This window comes from Haliotis rubra, unplaced genomic scaffold, assembly GCF_003918875.1.
Source record: "Haliotis rubra isolate DU_JTF1 unplaced genomic scaffold, ASM391887v1 Scf353, whole genome shotgun sequence".
NCBI lineage: Eukaryota > Metazoa > Mollusca > Gastropoda > Lepetellida > Haliotidae > Haliotis > Haliotis rubra.
This window is the reverse complement of record NW_025767028.1, coordinates 741898-764592: the sequence shown is the minus strand read 5'-3', so window position 1 is coordinate 764592 and position 22695 is coordinate 741898. Positions and strand designations below refer to the sequence as shown.

The 22695-nt window shown below is 39.7% G+C and overlaps 1 protein-coding gene across 1 annotated transcript; it reads right to left on the bottom strand.

Moving 5' to 3' along the window:
* Positions 1-278: 278 nt before the first annotated feature.
* Positions 279-21070, bottom strand: LOC124285115 (alpha-aminoadipic semialdehyde synthase, mitochondrial-like). The gene is made up of 8 exons (XM_046721267.1): positions 20952-21070; positions 19057-19167; positions 17444-17552; positions 16924-17000; positions 12936-12999; positions 6502-6666; positions 1108-1203; positions 279-521 (listed from the first exon to the last, which is right to left on the bottom strand). The coding sequence occupies exons 1-8, from the start codon at positions 21068-21070 to the stop codon at positions 279-281; spliced, it is 984 nt and encodes a 327-aa protein (XP_046577223.1).
* Positions 21071-22695: the final 1625 nt, after the last annotated feature.

Sequence of the window (22695 nt, the reverse complement as noted above, 5' to 3'; positions counted from 1 at the left end):
TCACAATACTCTGATCACTGTTTCCCATCCATGATTGGCCATGTTTATGATTATTTGTAAGCAAGTTCGTTTTAAGAAAAAAATTTAAATCTCAAACCATGAGGCCATGATAGGAATGGACAATTTCCGAAATTAATAATACAACCAACGATAGTAGGAATTCTTCAGACTAAAGAACCGACCGGTATGCTGGGATCTATGTCTGAGGTCACTAGTCATCAAGTATGAATCATATCGACCAACAAATTCTTGTGATCAATAACCACCTCCAAAAATATCTACTTCATAACGACCTTCAAATTACTTTTTTTCATGACGACCTTCAAATCAAATGAGTAGTAATGACCACCAAAACAATTCCATTTGTTGAGAGCATCACATCCAGCATGGACCTTCCCCGTATAGACACACCTTCTGATAACCTCTATTTGACCTGGCGATAGTCGCTCGTTGACCTTTGACTCCAGGACTTCATCTGTGACGTTTTCGTTCAGCCCAAACTCGTAACACATGTAGTTTCTCTGTTATACAAACATTACACAAATCCTGAATAATGATCAAGGTAGGTATCTGGCAGTGTGCCAGCCATATCTTGTCACATGCTAGTAATCATTGCACTAGTATGTCCAGCTTCAAGAACAACTTGATCAAATAGCATCCCTATTCAATAGCAAGTCGTGAATACAAACACATGTTCTGATTTCTGTAAAGAGACCATAGATTTGACTGCATGCACCAAACTGAAGAATTTTGCCGTGGATATAAAAACACCTATCCTAAAACTGTGTAAACTTTTAGGCTTAATTCCATTATCATCAAACTCTCTTTTGTACAATTTCAAACAATATCATGAGAATGTGTTTTGTTATCATAGTCAAGTTGTGTTCATACCAGGTGCTCGCATGAAGAAGAGCGTATCCTGCCACAAATACACCCACAGTGAAATGTTCTTCGGCAAATATTGCATGTGCCACTTTTATGGTACTGTAGAAAAGCACATTAATACCCATTGCTCTGATCATTAATATCGTACTTTTTAAAAGGTACTTGTGTATATGAGTGCCTGCCTACATGGCATGTTCAAGTGTATATTTCATGGCTACATACCCACGTGAAGGCGTCAGAGTCCTCATGCAGCAGCTTGTGGGGGGTGGTACTGTAAAGACCAAGTTTCATCAGGCTCAGGTTCGCAGCGCAGAAGCCCTGAGGATGACACATACCCAGATTCAGAACTCAAGCATTTCTGGAAATATGCCAGTGGATTGGGAGTTGGGAAATGTATACTAGTTATTTTCGTGTGAAGGTGGGGTGTATCTCATGGAGCCCACTCTGAGTGTTGGTAGGTACCTTGTATCTCATTCATCTCACTCTGGGTATAGATACATACCTTGTATCTCATTCATCTCACCCTGGGTATAGATACATACCTTGTATCTCATTCATCTCACCCTGGCTATAGATACATACCTTGTATCTCATTCATCTCATCCTGGGTATAGATACATACCTTGTATCTCATTCATCTCACCCTGGGTATAGATACATACCTTGTATCTCATTCATCTCACCCTGGCTATAGATACATACCTTGTATCTCATTCATCTCATCCTGGGTATAGATACATACCTTGTATCTCATTCATCTCACCCTGGGTATAGATACATACCTTGTATCTCATTCATCTCACCCTGGGTATAGATACATACCTTGTATCTCATTCATCTCACCTGGGTATAGATACATACCTTGTATCTCATTCATCTCACCCTGGGTATAGATACATACCTTGTATCTCATTCATCTCACCCTGGGTATAGATACATACCTTGTATCTCATTCATCTCATCCTGGGTATAGATACATACCTTGTATCTCATTCATCTCACCCTTGGTATAGATACATACCTTTGTATCTCATTCATCTCATCCTGGGTATAGATACATACCTTGTATCTCATTCATCTCACCCTGGGTATAGATACATACCTTGTATCTCATTCATCTCATCCTGGGTATAGATACATACCTTGTATCTCATTCATCTCACCCTGGGTATAGATACATACCTTGTATCTCATTCATCTCACCCTGGGTATAGATACATACCTTTTATCATCCAAAACTGTGTTCCACAGGAGATATCGCTTGTGTGAGATCAAACGATATCTCCTAGGATATCTCACCCCCCTCCTAGGAGATATCGTTTTGACAGTAGATTTTGTACAATGCCCTGACAATGCTATGACGTCATGTACTTGATGACGTCACAATGCTATGACATCACTGCACTGCAAGTGTAATGGCAGTACCGTGTTGAGAGATGTGCATATTTCATTGAAAATTAATGAAAAGTGATTTTGGATGATAAATAGAATCTCACCCTCGTGTCTTCTGATATCAAATATATCAACACTCGTTGATAAAAGTTAAAATATCCTCGGCAAGCCTCGGATATTTGTAACTTTATCAACTCGTGTTGATATAATTGATATCAGAAGACACTTGGGTGAGATTCTATATGTATCTCATTCATCTCACCCTGGGTATAGATACATACCTTGTATCTCATTCATCTCACCCTGGGTATAGATACATACCTTGTATCTCATTCATCTCACCCTGGGTATAGATACATACCTTGTATCTCATTCATCTCACCCTGGCTATAGATACATACCTTGTATCTCATTCATCTCACCCTGGGTATAGATACATACCTTGTATCTCATTCATCTCACCCTGGGTATAGATACATACCTTGTATCTCATTCATCTCACCCTGGGTATAGATACATACCTTGTATCTCATTCATCTCACCCTGGGTATAGATACATACCTTGTATCTCATTCATCTCACCCTGGGTATAGATACATACCTTGTATCTCATTCATCTCACCCTGGGTATAGATACATACCTTTTATCATCCAAAACTGTGTTCCACAGGAGATATCGCTTGTGTGAGATCAAACGATATCTCCTAGGAGATATCGTTTTGACAGTAGATTTTGTACAATGCCCTGACAATGCTATGACGTCATGTACTTGATGACGTCACAATGCTATGACATCACTGCACTGCAAGTGTAATGGCAGTACCGTGTTGAGAGATGTGCATATTTCATTGGAAATTAATGAAAAGTGATTTTGGATGATAAATAGAATCTCACCCTCGTGTCTTCTGATATCAAATATATCAACACTCGTTGATAAAAGTTAAAATATCCTCGGCAAGCCTCGGATATTTGTAACTTTATCAACTCGTGTTGATATAATTGATATCAGAAGACACTTGGGTGAGATTCTATATCTATCTCATTCATCTCACCCTGGGTATAGATACATACCTTGTATCTCATTCATCTCACCCTGGGTATAGATACATACCTTGTATCTCATTCATCTCACCCTGGGTATAGATACATACCTTGTATCTCATTCATCTCACCCTGGGTATAGATACATACCTTGTATCTCATTCATCTCACCCTGGGTATAGATACATACCTTGTATCTCATTCATCTCACCCTGGGTATAGATACATACCTTGTATCTCATTCATCTCATCCTGGGTATAGATACATACCTTGTATCTCATTCATCTCACCCTGGGTATAGATACATACCTTGTATCTCATTCATCTCATCCTGGGTATAGATACATGCCTTGTATCTCATTCATCTCACCCTGGGCATAGATACATACCTTGTATCTCATTCATCTCATCCTGGGTATAGATACATACCTTGTATCTCATTCATCTCACCCTGGGTATAGATACATACCTTGTATCTCATTCATCTCACCCTGGGTATAGATACATACCTTTTATCATCCAAAACTGTGGCTCACAGGAGATATCGCTTGTGTGAGATCAAACGATATCTCCTAGGATATTCACCCCTCCTAGGAGATATCGTTTTGACAGTAGATTTTGTATGCAATGCCCTGACAATGCTATGACGTCATGTGACGTCACAATGCTATGACATCACTGCAAGTGTAATGGCAGTATGTGCATATTTCATTGAAAATTAATGAAAGTGATTTTGGATGATAAATAGAATCTTCGTGTCTTCTTGATATCAAACGTTGATAAAAGTCTCGGCAAGCCTCGGATATTTGTAACTTTATCAACTCGTGTTGATATCATTGATATCAGAAAGACACTGGAGTGAGATTCTATATCTCTCATTCATCTCACCCTGGGTATAGATACATACCTTGTATCTCCATTCATCTCACCCTGGGTATAGATACCTCGTATCTCATTCATCTCACCCTGGGTATAGATACATACCTTGTACTCATTCATCTCACCCTGGCTATAGATACATACCTTGTATCTCATTCATCTCACCCTGGGTATAGATACATACCTTGTATCATTCATCTCACCCTGGGTATGATGATACCTTGTCTCATTCATCTCACCCTGGGTATAGATACATACCTTGTATCTCATTCATCTCTACCCTGGGTATAGATACATACCTTGTATCTCACATCTCACCCTGGGTATAGATACATACCTTGTATCTCATTCATCTCACCCTGGGTATAGATACATACCTTTTATCATCCAAACTGTGTGAGAGATGTGAGATCAAACGATTTCAGGATATCGTTTGACAGTAGATTTTGTACAATGCCTGACAATGTATGACGTTTTGATCACTGCACTGCAAGTGTAATGGCAGAGAGATGTGCATATTTCATTTAGGAAATTAATGAAAAGTGATTTTGATGATAAATAGAATCACCCTCGTGTCTTCTGATATCAAATGTTGATATCAACACTCGTTGATAAAAGTTAAATATCCTCGGCAAGCCTCGATATGTTGTAACTTTATCAACTCGTGTTGATATAATTGATATCAGAAGACACTTCTGGATGAATTCTATATGTATCTCATTCATCTCACCCTGGGTATAGATACATACCTTGTATCTCATTCATCTCACCCTGGGTATAGATACATACCTTGTATCTCATACATCTCACCCTGGGTATAGATACATACTCTTGTATCTCATTCATCTCACCCTGGGTATAGATACATGTACCTTGTATCTCATTCATCTCACCCTGGGTATAGATACATACCTTGTATCTCATTCATCTCACCCTATAGGCATAGATGCATACCTTGTATCTCATTCATCTCACCCTGGGTATAGATACATACCTTGTATCTCATCATTCATCTCACCCTGGGTATAGATACATACCTTGTATCTCATTCATCTCACCCTCGGGTATAGATCTCATTCATCTCACCCTGGGTATAGATACATACCTTGTATCTCATTCATCTCACCCTGGGTATAGATACATGCCTTGTATCTCATTCATCTCACCCTGGGTATAGATACATACCTTGTATCTCATTCATCTCACCCTGGCTATAGATACATACCTTGTATATCTCATTCATCTCACCCTGGCTATAGTATTCATACCTTGTATACCTCTCATTCATCTCACCCTGGGTATAGATACATACCTTGTATCTCATTCATCTCACCCTGGGTATAGATACATCTCACCTTGTATCTCATTCATCTCACCTTCTGGGTATAGATACATACCTTGTATCTCATTCATCTCACCCTGGTATAGATACATACCTTGTATCTCATTCATCTCATCCTGGGTATAGATACATACCTTGTATCTCATTCATCTCACCCTGGGTATAGATACATACCTTTTATCATCCAAAACTGTGTTCCACAGGAGATATCGCTTGTGTGAGATCAAACGATATCTCCTAGGAGATATCGTTTTGACAGTAGATTTTGTACAATGCCCTGACAATGCTATGACGTCATGTACTTGATGACGTCACAATGCTATGACATCACTGCACTGCAAGTGTAATGGCAGTACCGTGTTGAGAGATGTGCATATTTCATTGAAAATTAATGAAAAGTGATTTTGGATGATAAATAGAATCTCACCCTCGTGTCTTCTGATATCAAATATCAACACTCGTTGATAAAGTTAAAATATCCTCGGCAAGCCTCGGATATTTGTAACTTTATCAACTCGTGTTGATATAATTGATATCAGAAGACACTTGGGTGAGATTCTATATGTATCTCATTCATCTCACCCTGGGTATAGATACATACCTTGTATCTCATTCATCTCACCCTGGGTATAGATACATACCTTGTATCTCATTCATCTCACCCTGGGTATAGATACATACCTTGTATCTCATACATCTCATCCTGGGTATAGATACATACCTTGTATCTCATTCATCTCACCCTGGGTATAGATACATACCTTGTATCTCATTCATCTCACCCTAGGTATAGATACATACCTTGTATCTCATTCATCTCACCCTGGGTATAGATACATACCTTGTATCTCATTCATCTCACCCTGGGTATAGATACATACCTTGTATCTCATTCATCTCACCCTGGGTATAGATACATACCTTGTATCTCATAAATCCCACACAGGGTATGGACACATACCTTGTATCTCATGGAGCCCATCTTAAGGGTGTGCACTTCCTCGATTCCATACAAGGATAGATACGAAGTGTCAAAGTTATAATAGAATCCTTCAAACTCTTCCTGGAAGTCCCGGACTTGCCCAACGTCATGTACAGCCTCCATAGGAGATGGCACGATCGTCTTCTAGAATGCAGAATGGCAGAATATTATTACGTATTGCAAATTTTGGAACCTTAACGAATGTAATGGGATACAGGATTTAACTCAATACAGAACTACACGCTAAAAGTCCTAGTTCATCATTAAGCCACAACCAGGTGGGATTTCCCCAATAAGCCAAATACCTCTGTACAGAGAATTGCACTCGTTTACTCCAACAGGCTGTGGCGAGTTGTGTCCTTACAACCTTATATTTAGGAGATAAACCTAGTGTGTTTGAAAATCAGAGACATGCTTTACTGAATTGAGGCGACTAAATATTTCAATTAATAACTTAAATTAAATTTCAATTGGAACCGAACGCGTAGCGTGAGGTTTCAATTGAAATATTTAGTCGCCTCAATTCAGTAAAGCATGTCTCTGATTTTCAAACGCACTAGGTTTAGCTCCATTCTACCATGGCCCATTTATAATCGAACTTCCTCGCTCTGCGGAAGACACTGCGTAATCCGGCATGGGACGAGAGGCGAATTGAACTCGTCTGTGAAGGGAGCGGTAGGTGCCGTTCGTATTTTTTTAGCATTACAACATAACAATATTCTGTCCAAAGAAATCAAACTACTGTTTATTCAATGCAATTATGTAATACCCGAGAGCTTGGGTTTTTTTTCATCCCAACTCCACACGACTAAAACCAGACTATTGTTTTGTGTGCCGTGAAACTGTACCCCCCTGGCCACACTATAATGGAATCGTCTGACCTACTTATTTTCTTCAAAGTAGACAGTTACGCAACAGTTTGAAATGGCGGACGAGCCAGTGTTTACATTTTGCGAAAGGTTGAAATTTGAAGTGACAGTGGACAATACTTGACTGACTGTTGAATCTGAACCCTGCAGAATCGAAGAATAGATCCTTTCCTGATCAACCTACGACCTGTAACTCATCAAAGACTGTTGATTTTTATGACCGGCCGATCATGATTTCACGTACTGCCATTCTTAGCCAATATGCATGACCTCGAGGTCAAATCGAAAGCGAGGCTTAAATAGGTTGACCCAACCTTGAAAATGTCGACCTCGAAAAGGAAAGATTACTGCTGTGTGCCTTTGCGTTGGAGTGATGCCCGTAAGGAGTTTACGGTATCTTTTCACCATATTTCCAAGAATAAGATCAGAAGAAGGCAGTGGTTGACGAAAATACGGAGAGATCCTGGAAAATGATTCATAGTAAGTACAAAATAATTACGGCACATGGCATAGTCTAGATCTGCCGTGTAATGTACAGACTGTTCACTATGCAAGATTTTAATATCAGGGGCACATGTACAATGTGAATGTCACACACACACAGACACATTCAAAACCCCACCCCACCCCACACACACATTGTCATGTTCAAAATCAGTGATCCCCCTAGTTCATATGTACACAATTGACCCTCCCCTGCCTCCCCAAAACAAACTGGGAGACACCCCTACCCCCCACAAACACCGAACCTAAAATCATCATCACCCCCCCTAGTCATAAATTATGTACGGTCCAATATATTAAAAAAAATAAGCATATGGACATGTGCAGACACTCTTGTCATGATGGCAAGGGAATTTTATTTGCAAATATTCTGTATCCGTGAAATTAGATTGGCTGCAAATCAAAGTAACATTTCAAGTACATATACATTTGTATATGCAGGACATACACATGCTGTTAAAAAAATCTTAAATATGTATCTACTTTCAAAATTACTGCATACTGACCAGTACTTCAGGGATACAGGACATATTACTGGACTATCTAGTTACACCAACTGAAATATATTTAGTGTTTAAATATCCATTTCAGATGGTGCTAATTAAGAGTCAGAGAGCATGTCACCAGCTCAGGAACCTCCCATAAGGAATCTACCACAGTCACCATCTCAGATACAGTAAGAATGTCAGATCGTATTAAGTTAATATTGCCAACTGACATGGTTTTAAAGAATTTAATACAACTGAACTTTGACCTATATGCTATGATATTTACATATAAAAATATTGATTGCCCATACTTTCTAAAATATGAAATGATGTTAGCCTCTATTCCTTGATGTATATTTGTAATTCCAGATATATATTTATTGTTTGTGTGGTCGAAGAGATAAGTGATGCTTTACAATGCTTATATTACAGTGAAGCAGATAGTGATACAGCAGCCACTGACCCCAGTCCTACATAGAACAACTCCAGCAAAACTTACATGAACAGGGGAGGCAACTCAAGGAAAAGGTTGACAAAATAGACAAATTGAACAGAAAACTTGAACTTGAAAAGTTTGGAGTTTGTAAATTCATGTATGATGATAAAAATTGATTGAACATTTTACAGTATTCCATCATTTCACGTTTGGCTCTGATTAGCTGGAACTTTTTCATTTGTTAAATATCTTCCCAGGTCTTGTGAAGTACCTTGCCCAAACAGCACAAAAATTGACAGACATGAATGTAAATGAAATTGTTTGGTGCTTTTGTGTTGTGTAAATGATTGATGAAAAAAGAGACAGCTGTACACAGATACATACACATTGATGGATTTAACTGAATAATAGAAAGGTCTTTCATAATGGCATAGTTGTAGATGTAACTTGCTGCTGTTTAATTACTAATGATGAAAAAGAATGTATTTCATCCTGTTTGAAAAGAGTTAGTTGGGAATCAGAAAAAAACATCATTCATAGGTAAGAGATTATGATAATGTGTAAGGGGAGAAAACTATGATAAATTATGCATTGATCCAGCTGTAATTGTTGCCATTTATGTCAGACTAATCTAAAAGGATACTTCTATCAACATAAATATTGCACCCAATATATTTTCAATTTGCATCCTCTGAAATTTTTATTGTTATTCATCAGTATTACAGTTGGAAGCTATTGTGAATGTGTCTATTGTTATTGGACTTTTAAGACACCATTTCAAAATATTTTTTTATTAACTGCACTCCAGGTGTTCGTTATTTATTTGGGTTAATTGTTTGCTGTAGTCTGAATCCTGTTATGTTAATCTGATAATATGTTCTCCTTAAAAATGTCTTCAGTTACAGTGGTACAGACTAAATACACCTGATCTACAATAAATCAATTTTATGGTATAGTAACACAGTATTGAAAATTGGTTCAAATATTCCCCATGGAGGTACCACTTGTCCATTTAGGTAAATTAATTATTCACCTCCAAATCAGTCAAGAAAAAACTTGAAAAAAATCATCCAGTTTTGTCTTGCACATTGTGTCCCACTCATGTTGATTGAAATAAATAGTTTCTACATGATGATGTGGCGATTCGTTTTTCCTCTGCGATTGTAACATGCAGCTACGCGCACATCGCCATCACCACTAGTCCAGTACAACTGAAAATAAATGCGTAAATAAATACCCTATATCTATAAAACAGAGTCGATAGGACAAAACATTTTAAACAGAAAAATACCAAACAAATAATTTCATCACATGAATAATACAAACAAATTTGTTTGGTCCAGATCCACTCGAGGAGAGCTATCTTGATCTACATATTACTTATAATCTCGATTATCCAGCTCAAGAATTAGCAACACTACTCCCATGTGGAAGTGGATGATTTGAATCCAGGTCAGGAAATACGTCTTTTGCTTTGTTCATATGTTGATAAAGTAAACGTAATTGACTTCCCTTGGTAATATTTCCACTATTGTGACTTTAGAGTAGCTTCCCTTCATAAATGCTGCGCAACATGGTAAACGTTAACCTAGATATCTAGGTCACATGACTTATCGTGATGTGTCGTGATGTACAGTAATTATTCACCCTTCAATCCGTGGATATGCTACAGAAACATGTTTGTAGCCCTTTCCCATTTCTCTGCGATTTCCCTGAAGTACTGGACAGTTTCGTAATGTACCGTTCAAGGGAAATTTGAAACCAGGAAGTATACATTGAGATTTGTCGCCATTATGCGATTGTGTCTTTGCCCCATTTAGCCTCGTTTTGGTACAGATATGAATATTCATGAGGCCTCATTAAGAATTGTCTATATGCGACTAACTTGTTATTCCTTGGAACTTTGTTTTCATCGTTTGGGACTGGACTGTGTCCAAGCGTTTTTCAAAGTGGATGAACATAACAGTGACAACCTTGCAGGGAAGCTGACAGAGATCAAAATTATTTTGTGAACGATGCAACGGGATATGATGGAGTATGACTATGAGTGGCATAAATGTGGTGTTTCGCCAGACCGTCAGATCCATCTTGCAAATTTCCCATTCTAAACGGAATTAAATATACCATTTACCAGGTAGGTAAATGTTTACTAATGTTTTGCTGCATATTTTGTATAGATAGAGATGTATTTTTACAAGGCTTTCTGATTTATATGTTAGATATTGTTTTGTTTATGTTTGGGGCTGTGTATTGTAATTGAGTTTGAATATTGTTATAATAGAAGGTAATATGATAGTGTGGTTCCCTCCTAATTGTGTGTGTTTGTGTGTGTGTGGGGGGGGGGGGGAATCATATAATTGTATTTTTCAAGTTTAAATAAATGTTTTATTAGCATTTCCATTACGTCTGTTGTGTTGATATTAGTCATGTTGGTGGTCAAGCTGAAGTAGTGCGGCAGTGTTCTATACGTGCGCAGTGAAGCGCAATGAAATCAAACGCATTTATAATCCAAAAAATTCCAATTGCCTATGTGGAATGTTCGAAAATCAGCATCAAAATCCATGGAGTTGTTGTTATGATCCGCCATCATTGTGGTCAAACGGATGTAGTTCTCACAATAAGATTTTGTCAATGCGCGGTGAAGCGGCCTTACAATCAGATGAGCGTCAATCCACAATTGATGCCGTCTGATTTTTCTGAACAACCAATCAGAATCTAGTATTTTCTTGATTCATGGCAGAATATCATTTACAACTTCGGTGCACTTCATACTGAGTGTAGTTCTTTTTTTGTCGGCTTTCTTCCCTTCCGGCAGATAATGTACAACTTACTATATTCTTCATACGTTAGAGTTAAGACTGCGATTGACAATGTAGAGTTACGTCCTTATGTCTGTTCAGGTTAGCATCTTCACTCTACCTTGGAGCGGAGTAATATGTGAAGAGTTACCTCCCTTCTGACAGGAGACATGTTTGCTCCCTCACAACACCTGGACACAGAGAGTGGAGTTATCAGTATAGAGTCAGCTCCCTTTTGGCAGGAGACATGTTTGCTCTCTCACAACACCTGGACACAGAGAGTGGAGATATCAGTATAGAGTCAGCTCCCTTCTGGCAGGAGACATGTTTGCTCTCTCACAACACCTGGACACAGAGAGTGGAGTTATCAGTATAGAGTCAGCTCCCTTTTGGCAGGAGACATGTTTGCTCTCTCACAACACCTGGACACAGAGAGTGGAGATATCAGTATAGAGTCAGCTCCCTTCTGGCAGGAGACATGTTTGCTCTCTCACAACACCTGGACACAGAGAGTGGAGTTATCAGTATAGAGTCAGCTCCCTTCTGACAGGAGACATGTTTGCTCTCTCACAACACCTGGACACAGAGAGTGGAGATATCAGTATAGAGTTACCTCCCTTCTGACAGGAGACATGTTATCTCTCTCACAACACCTGGACACAGAGAGTGGAGTTATATGTATAGAGTTACCTCCCTGGTGACAGGCGACGTGCCTATTTGCACTTCCAATTTATCCAGAAGTCATTGATTGCAATTATTTGTGCAAGTTACGTCCTTTCATGCAGTAAATTACACGTTTGTACCTAGGCGTTGAGTATTGTCAGAATGGGCATGTCTTCATCCGCACAGGTCAACTGGACATGCTCTCTGACTCAGTTGCTTGTATCACCTTACCCTGATTTCTGTTTCGGATTTGACAATAACACCTGGAATATTCTTGCCTCAAACAATAAAATGATAATAGTAAGGTCACCTATGTTGCGATGAACTCCACGCCGCAGAGGTATGTTCTAAGCGCATAAAACATGATGGACATTATTAACCTAAACTGATTATGAGACACTGGGGTTAACAGTCATATAACTTATCCCACCGGGTACCCACTTTCTGGTGGATGAACAGAGGCAATTTTGAACAAACTCACTAGACAAAGGTGAGACCACGTTTGTCAAAACTGACTTGTGACCGGGCTGTATGTACAAAGGGATCTTAGGGCTAAGGTGATCGTAACTCCCATACCTTAACATAACTAATGACTGTCGTTGTCTTGTACAACGGCACCCATGGGCTCTGTGTACAAGAACACATCAATGCTTACCTCGCCATCCTTCATGTAGCCGCTCGCCTTCAAGTTCTTCGCCAGGGCTTTCTCGGGGTTCCAGCTGAAAAACAGAGATATCATTCCGTTTATCCAACTGTGTTAAGGATTGTTTTACAGTGAAACAAAAAATACTTTCAGATTGTGAATGTTTCTGAAAATACAGACGTCGACGCCGGATGATAGACTCTGAGTAGACAGAATGGAAGACAGAGGCGAACACCACATTAACTCACTCACTCACTCACTCACGGGCATCAGTGATGACACCTGGTGTCACCCGAAAATTATCACGAAAAGTTCGTGACAGACAGAAGAAATCAGATACTACACAGTGCTTAAGTGCTGGTGGTGGTAGAGTTGAGTGTGTGAGTGAGCATGCTTTTACGCCGCTTTTAGCAATATTCCAGCAATATCACGGCGGGGGACACCAGAAATGGGTCTTCAGTGTGACGAGCGTACGCTTTGACCATTAGGCTACCCCCACCGCTCCGTGGTGAGGGGATTGTTTATCTTTTCTCACGAAGGCTGCAGAAACCATCCTAGTCTCAAACAGGAAGCTACACCATGCCAATTTATAATAACCACATAAAGAAACTGTGCATTCTCAAAATATTATCCCAGTTGATAAGTACGATAACAATGTCAAAGGTACATATAAACTTTAATGGAGGGATCATGAGACCATAACAAGTCGGGAGAATTTCAATTGAAAAGTCAATCAAAATGACGTCACGAGTCCACAAGCGGGACAGGGGTCAAACGACCATGTCACAAGCTCAATAACGAGTATGTTCACCATCGGCATTGAGAACAGCAGTGCATCGACGACGCATAAAGCCTATCAAACGTGCTAGGAAGGCTTGTGGGATGTCACGCCAGATTCTCTCAAGTTCTGTTGCAAGGTCAAGGACTTATCTGGCGGATGAGGAAGACAGCGTAGACGTCGATCCATCTCGTCCAAAACATACTCTATCGGGGAGAGATCCGGTGAATTTGCAGGCCAAGGCAGTAAGTCATCGTTGTGGTGTTGCAAGAAATCCATAGCAACCCTTGCCGTATGAGGGCGGGCATTGTCCTGTTGGAATGTTAACCCAGGGTCATGACGTTGCAGAAAAGGAATTTCCACAGGTCGAAGAATCTGATCCCTGAAGCCCACACCAGTTACGTTGCCCTGAAAAATCACCAAAGGAGTTCTTTGGCGTGCTGTTATTCCACCCCAAATCATCACGGAACCACCACCAAAGCGATTCCTCTCCAAGACACAGGCCTGTGCATAACGTTCTCCCACGTGTCTATAGGCACGTTGACGTCCATCACTATGGGAAATGTTAAACCTTGACTCATCTGTAAAAACAACATTTCTCCACCAAAACAAGGGCCTGCGGACATGATTTCGGCACCACATTCGGCGAGCTTGTCGATGACGTCGTGTCAGGATAGGCCGTATGGCGGGACGTCGTGGTCTGATCCCGTGATGACGTAAACGTTGTCGAACTGTGTTGGGGTGGATACGGCGAAGTCCTGGGATGGTTCGGGCAGTCATCCCTGCAGTCTGAAACCTGTGGCGAAGATGGGTCACCCTTATCCATCTGTCCTGTCTTGGCGTTGTTACACGTGGACGTCCAGAACGTGACCGATCGATGACGTCATTTGTGTTCTGGTAGCGTCTCACCAGTGCAGAAATGGTCTTCCGATGGCAGTGGAAATGTGCAGCCACTTGTCGTTGAGACATTCCCCCCACAGACCATCCTAATGGCCTCATGACGTTGTGTAGACGTGAGCCTTGGCATGCTATGTGTTTCAATAGCCGTTTAATTATTTGAACGATCGCAAGGGCAGGGGATGAGCTTTCCAAAGTGACAGTATTGTGTGGCATTCATTTACTCTGTTTCTCTTTCCCCGTAATGCACGTGCAACAACGTATTGCACGTCTCAAGGACGAACCCAGTGACGTCACGGAACGTGGCACGTGCATGCATGTTGGATACATGTCACTAATCTCTGAGTTTAAATCCTTATGTGTCTACACAGGTTTGATAAATTTAGATTTTAAATTTTTGTATGCACAGTTTCTTTATGTGCCTAGTATATAACATTTATACCCCACTTTCATACACACGGTATTACCCCAGAGCCGGCCAGTCCTTGTTTCATACCCGTTATATATAGTCGTAATAGTAGTAGTAGTAGTAGTAGTAGTAGTAGTAGTAGTAGTAGTAGTAGCAGTAGTGGTAGAGTGAGTGTGTGAGTTAGTTGTTACGCCACTTTTAGCAATATCCCAGCAATGTCACGCGCAGGACACCAGAAATGGGCTTCAAACGTTGGTGATAGTAGAAGTAGTAGTGGTGTAGTAGTGGTTGTAGTAGTAGTTGTAGTAGTAGTAGTAGTAGTAATAGTAGTAGTGGTGGTAGTTGTGGTAGTAGTAGTAGTAATAGTAGTAGTGGTAGTTGTGGTAGTAGTAGTAGTAGTAGTAGTGGAAGTAGTAGTAGTCAGATTTGGTGTCACAGGTTCAGTTCTTACATGGTTAAAGTCCTATTTGCATCTTCGATCTCAGTGTGTAACAATCGGGAACTCCACATCTAAACCATGGCCCTTGTCAAGGATCGGTTTTGGGCCCACTGCTCTTCACAATGTAAATCATTCCTCTTGGTGATGTCTTCACGAGTTACAGAATACCTTTCCATGGCTACGCTGATGACACACACAACCTTATTGCTGCCAGACCAAACCGCATTACCACTGAACTTGTCAGACTAGAAGATGCATTGATAAAGTTTGCAACTGGATGAAAATTAACTTCCTTAAATTGAACGAGGAGAAAACTGAAGTTCTTCTTGTCGGCTCCCATCAACAACTACAGAAGATACCTGATTCTAAAATCACATGCAGAATTGGAGATACACCAGTAACATCATGCAAACAAGTGCTGAATATGGGCGTTGTTTTTGACTCCAACATGACAATGAAAAATCAAATAACAGCAGTTTGCAAAACAGGTAATTTCCATCTCCATCAGATTGGAAAACTCCGCAGATACCTTTCTCAAGATTCAACTAAAATGCTAGCTCAATCACATATCATCTCAAGGTTAGATTACTCTAATTCCCTGTTATATGGCATATCCTCAACACTCCTTCATAAACTTCAACTCCTCCAAAATACAGCTGCCAGAATCATTACCAGGACATCTAAGCACCAACATTTCTCTCCTGTTCTCAAACAACTCCATTGGCTACCAGTTGCCAGCAGAATCAAGTTCCAAATCCTATTCCACACCTTCCAATGCCTCAAGACAGACTCTGCTCCTTCTTGTTCAGCCTCACTCACCAAGCCGGACACTGCGTTCCCAAGACAAGGACCCTCTCCAAAAGCCTCACTGTAAAACAGCTATGGGCGAAAGCAGCTTCAGACGCGCAGCAGCATCTATGCGGAATGCTCTTCCAGACAACATCAAGCTATCAGAAACACCATCATCATTCGGGACAAGCTTAAAAACCCATCTCTTAAAAATTGCCTATGACTGTTAAACCAAGAGGCACTGTGTATATACTGTGTGCATACTGTGTATATACTGTGTGCATACTGTGTATATACTGTGTGCATACTGTGTATATACTGTGTGCATACTGTGTATATACTGTGTGCTTACTGTGTATATACTGTGTGCATACTGTGTGCATACTGTGAACATGTGAAGCGCCAGTGAACAGTATACCTGGAACCTTTCAGCGCTATACAAAATGATTAGATTAGATTACTAGTAGTAGTAGTAGCAGTAGTAGTAGTAGCAGTAGTAGTAGTAGTAGCAGCAGTAGTAGTAGTAGTAGCAGTAGTAGTAGTAGTGGCAGCAGTAGTAGTAGTAGTAGCAGCAGCAGTAGTAGTAGTAGTAGTAGTAGCAGCAGCAGCAGTAGTAGTAGTAGTGGTAGTAGTAGTAGTAGCAGTAGCGGCGGTGGTGGTATTGGTGGTAGTGTGGTAGTCGACGAACCTGAACTTGTACTTGAGAGGATTGGTCGCGGATTCTGGAGTCGGAAGAGCACCTGTGTACAGCTGATACGATGTTATCTGAAGGAAACAAAATATTTCTTATTTCCAGTTTCCTCTGACGAGACTACTGAGGCACACTAAAATACAGCACCTGCAGTCTCCTTGCCCAGGTTAATATCACCAGACTGAGAAGGAATATGATTGTTCTTTAGCAATATTCCAACTAAACCAGGACGGGTGAGACCAGAAACGGTCCCAACATCTTGCACCCATGAAAGGAATCGAACTCGCTCTTCAAATGACGAGTGAGTGAGTAAGTATGTTTTACACCGCTTTAAGCAATATTCCTGTGACATCAGGAAAGGGTTTCACACATTGTACAAATGAAAGGAATCGAACCCGCTCTTCGGCTTGACGAGCAAACGCTTTCACCACTAGGCTAGCCAGCCACTCTGGTGTGACGAGTGAAACCTTTAACCATTAGACTATATAACCACCAGACCCAGTGAATATCGTCCCACCTCGCCTCCTCTGCTTTTTATGTCGTCTATCGCTTGTTTGGCCGCCATGTGGTCCAGCCCAGGACGCAGACCAATGTCCAGAAAGAAGATCAGGTCAGCGTCGACAACTCTGAAACAAGCGACGTCATCACATAGGTACTACAGCTTTCAACACACACCTAGCCATGACCATGACCCATCACCGAGTGAGTGAGTGAGCGAGGTTAGTTTAACGCCGCTTTTAGCAATATTCTATATATTCTCTCGGGACATCGGAAATGGGCTTCACACATTGTACCCATGTGTCTTTGGCGTGACGAGCGAACGCACTAACCACTGGGCTACCCCACCACTCATATCATGGAATTAAAGACATGAGGACTATGAGTGCAGGTGTACCTACAGTCTAGGAAGGGTGGGGCTGGGGCTGGGGATGCGGTCTGGTAGAGCTCATCTTAGCCTGGCCAGTCTTTCCGTAGACCAGCTACAGTTCGCGCAGCTGCTAATTGTAACTGTTGTAATTGTTCGTGTTGTGCTCCTGTGTAACTAACCTACCTTACGAACATCACATATACTTTGTTAAAAGTAGAAATGCATTTTTCAGTTCATCGAAGATTGAATCTAAATATTCTTTAGCGCAAAATTCCAAAATCTTCACTTCGTTTCTTTGGGTTCTGTACGCCTATTTATTCAAAAAATAAATATCAAGCGTTGTTTTAATCTATCATTTCCCTGTAATGTTTCTTATCCTGAAATCATTCCAAATTTGTCCTATGGGCATTTAATCACTATTTCGGCGGGAATAGTACCTAAGGTTATTCGGGTGTTAATAAAACAGACAACGTGATCTATTAACGTAAATAGCCTAATCATAAAACTAGTTACTGTTCAGTAGTATCAAGAGAACACCTGGCATTATCATAAAACTATTCAGTGTTAACTGGAATTAAAAAAAATGGAATTATCATAAAACTATTTAGTGTTAACTGGTATAAAAAAAAAAAGGAATTATCATAAAACTATTCAGTGCTTACTGGTATCAAGATAAGAACTGGAATTATCATAAAACTATTGAGTGTTAATTGGCATCAAGATAACAACTGGAATTATCATAACACTATTTAGTGTTAGTATAAAGATAGCAACTGGAATATTCATAAAGCTATTTAGTGTTAGTATAATGAAAAAAACTGGAATTATCATAACACTATTTAGTGTTAGTATAGAGATAACAACTGGAATTATCATAACACTATTTAGTGTTAGTATAAAGATAACAACTGGAATTATCATAACACTATTTAGTGTTAGTATAATGAAAAAAACTGGAATTATCATAACACTATTTAGTGTTAGTATAGAGATAACAACTGGAATTATCATAACACTATTTAGTGTTAGTATAAAGATAACATCTGGAATTGGAATTATCATAACACTATTTAGAGTTAGTATAAAGAAAACAACTGGAATTATCAGAACACTATTTAGTGTTAGTATAAAGATAACAACTGGAATTACCATAACACTATTTAGTGTTAGTCTGTATCAGGAGAAGACGTGATCTTGTCATAAAACTATTTGGTGTTAATTGGCATCAAGATAACAACTGGAATTATTATAAAAGTATTTACTGTTGATGCAGTTGCTTCTGTTCTGGGAGACAGTAGTTGACGGCCACGAGGTTTGTCTTCTTGGCTAGACATGCCAGGACCACACCATGAACTAGGTTCTGCGGTAGACAGCTGAAACATACAGACACTGGTCACAAACAGACAGGTGCGTTGTGCGGAAATAGCGTCACGTCGCCTGCATCTTTTGTTAACATGTGTCACGAGTTGCCTGTACTTGACTGCTGAGAAGAATGCAAGGAATCTTTTTGTACTTCTTTGGAATTCTTTTGTTCTTCTGACGAATCATTGGTATTCGTTTGTCTGTGTGGTAGAATGCAGTATATTCCTACACACGTGAACGTGCCATATTGTCGATATGAATAAGGTATTAGTGATTATCGATATGAGGTTGTGGTATCGATAATATCGTAGATTTAATTTTGTGATCGATAAAACTTTTAGTTTACTCATACAATATACAGGTTTGGGACTTTATTTATGGTCTACTTCTAAATTGTGTTTTGTAAATAACCCATGTAACCCATGTAAATAACCCATGTCACCACTCCCCGTACATTAATTAAGCACCACCCAATTTTGAAAATAAAATGTGATGCTACAGAAAAGTTAGGGTATAGCCATCAATTTAATCAACCTAGAGCTAAAGAAGCTTTATCCTTTGGCAGTTTTAACAATACCATAACTTTTTCTATTCATTATCAAAGAATATGCTAATGAAAATGTGATGGGTCTGAAGTTTTACTCAAAATAACTATCCCTCTTCTGCTGAAACTACACAATTAAATTAAGTTTTGACCAAAAATAACAATTCTGTTATATACCAAGATGACATTTACACATGAAGTAAGTTTTAATTATAGATAATCAGGAAAAAACCGAATGTCAAAGATTCAGACCTTTTTCCAACAATTCAGATTGCTCATTGACAAAAACTGAAAAAGGCCACATTAATAAGATTTTGGAATAAATCTGTTATGATTTTGAGCTTATTTTATTGAAAAAACACTTCTCCTTGCCGGATACTGATAATTACAGCTAAAATCATTTTGTTTTGTTTGTGAAGCAACTTTTACTGCCTTTTACAATTTAACTTTTTTATAGCTTGACTGTTACTTTTCTTAAATCTTAGTTTACCAACTTTCATCCATTCAAAATAGATAACCAATTTATAGGCCACATAACAATCAATTGAAATTTCACTTTTCAAAATATGGTAACTTGTTTTAGGACAGAAAAACACCTGTTGTAAACATAGGCAATTATCCTAATGAAAGTACATTGTAATTTCAATGATGTTTCCGTTTTTGAAATGTTAAATGCTTGCTCTATCAAATTATAAAGGTTATTTTTCGGAAAAAGTTTAGAATTTCATTTCAGACAAAATTAATTGGTAAAAATTTAGGGTGGTGCTTAATTTATGCACGGATGTATATATTCATTTCTTTCAGACATTTTTGACATTTTTGCTGAAAGTTACGTGTCCGGTATTTATCGATAATCGATTGATATATTGTTAACAATTATAGATCTCTATGATCTATATCGATCGCCAGCCCGATGGTCGATTCGTGGCCGCTCCACACCAAATCAAAATATGCTTCTTGATGTTACCCAGTCTGGCTCGCGTTGTCAATATACTTGTTTTTCTAAATGGGTATTTGTGTTAATCTGCGGTACGGTATCTCAGTGCATTTTAAAACCGGTATTAGTCCGAACTAGAAAACCTAAAACCTAAAACTACTTTAATCACACACACTTTAAAGCATGTGGTCTTATCGTACGATATACGCCATATATATGAGCCTCCTGCTGTCTTTTAAGGGTTGTTTGACAACTATAGCTTGTTCGAGTCACTCTATTTGGTGGTTTGTATTTAGATGGACAACCTGACCTACCTCACAACAAGGTCATGTTCAGCGATAAGGCTGTCCCTTCGGCCAGTGTCTTTCTCCACATCCACACACTCCAGCCTTGCTCCCGGACAGTGCTGACCAGCTCGCTTTAAGCCAGACATTCCCCTGCTCACTGAAAAGGAAAACTGACGATATATACGGAACCAAACACGTCGTTAGTGTTGAGGAAAGTTTAGTGATTAAAGCGTTCGTTCGTCACGGCAAAGGCCCAGGTTCGATTCCCAAAACGTTGGTACAACTTTGTTCTCCGCCGTTATGTTACTCACTCACTCACTCACAGCCATTTAGACTGACTGACTGACTGAGTTTGGTTTTACGCCGCTTTTAGCAATATTCCAGCAACATCACGGCGGGGGACACCAGAAATGGGCTTCCAACATTGTTCCCCTTTGGGGATTCGAACCCGGGTCTTCGGCGTGACGAGCCAACGCTTTAACCACTAGGCTACCCCACCGCCCCCTGCCATTTAGAATCAAGATAACCAGTCTTGAGTGTAGTTTGTTTTGTTTTTGTTTTTGTGTTGTTGTTTTTTTAAACGTAACACATAGCAATTGTTCAGCTATATGGCGTCTCTAAGCATAAAGACTGGACCAGGACAATCCAGTGATTAACAGCATGAGCATATCATTTGGGCTACGATGATATGTGTCAAACAAGTCAGCTTGTCTGCCCACTTGGTCCCGAATGATCAATTCTAACCAGCACGATTACATTTTATTTTAGCAATTGTTCGGAGAATGGATGGAGTCCGGGTCCAAGATATTGTAATCACCCGGAAATAGTATTATAGTATTGAAGATCACCTGGATATCCAAACACTAGAAACGTCATCAGATATCCGCTCATGAAAACTGTCGGCAGTGTCATATTTACTGTACAACTACCCACACAGGAATAACTATCGAACTTTGTAGCAAAAATGATGTCTCATCTTAAAAGTGGGTGAGTGAGCTATAATTTAAAGTCATATCGGCAGCATTTCTATGAGAAATGTCTATTAATAAAAACAACCTGAGGCGACATAAATTCATGTCGTCAAAGGACAGCATACCTAGTCCATCACAGATTTACATTTACAACTAGCATGTAGCCATACACCATATTTCAAAGGTCGAGTTTGGTCAGAGTTTGGATTTGAGGGTCAACAATGTGAAGACGGAAACATATTTACCTAGCGAAAGTACGTTGTATCCAAGATCTGTAAGTCTCACCTGAAATACAGCGGAAATACAACAAATCTTCACTCTCATCTCTTTAGACACCATCCGGACGCTGTAAAAAGTTTAGACATTCCAAATGTTCGCGCTAACGCATCGTGTAAATCAAAAGCAGGTACAATTCAATCAGCGTCAAAACCGCCTTTCTCGTGTGTGAATACGAAACTTGATGAACCAAAAACCACCGACATTACGGACACAACTGCCAAACTCATAACCATATTCCGTTGTCCAAAGTGAAGATTTTGTTCATTTGATCAGAACTTTACAAAATATAAACTCCCGTCACAGCAACATTTCTCGTAACATTTGACGTAAAATCATCCCTTATCACATTGATGGATGGTGCCATGTGTGTTGGGCTAACAACTGATGGGTGGACGTCGAGCTCAAATGAATCATTTGTTACTTTCACAGCACATTTCCTTAATAAGGAATGGCACTTACGCAAGTCTGTCCTCCAAACACGAACAACGACCGACAGTCACACCGGGGTAAGCTGCTGTGAC

Excerpts from the sequence above, each read along its gene's own strand:
- LOC124285115 (XM_046721267.1), bottom strand. The coding sequence starts at position 21,070 with ATGTCTGGCTTAAAGCGAGCTGGTCAGCACTGTCCGGGAGCAAGGCTG. Across the intron at positions 17,001-17,443 it reads TAAAAAGCAGAGGAGGCGAG|ATAACATCGTATCAGCTGTA; the intron begins GTGGGACGATAT and ends TGTTTCCTTCAG. Across the intron at positions 1,204-6,501 it reads TGGGCTCCATGAGATACAAG|GGCTTCTGCGCTGCGAACCT; the intron begins GTATGTGTCCAT and ends TGTCATCCTCAG.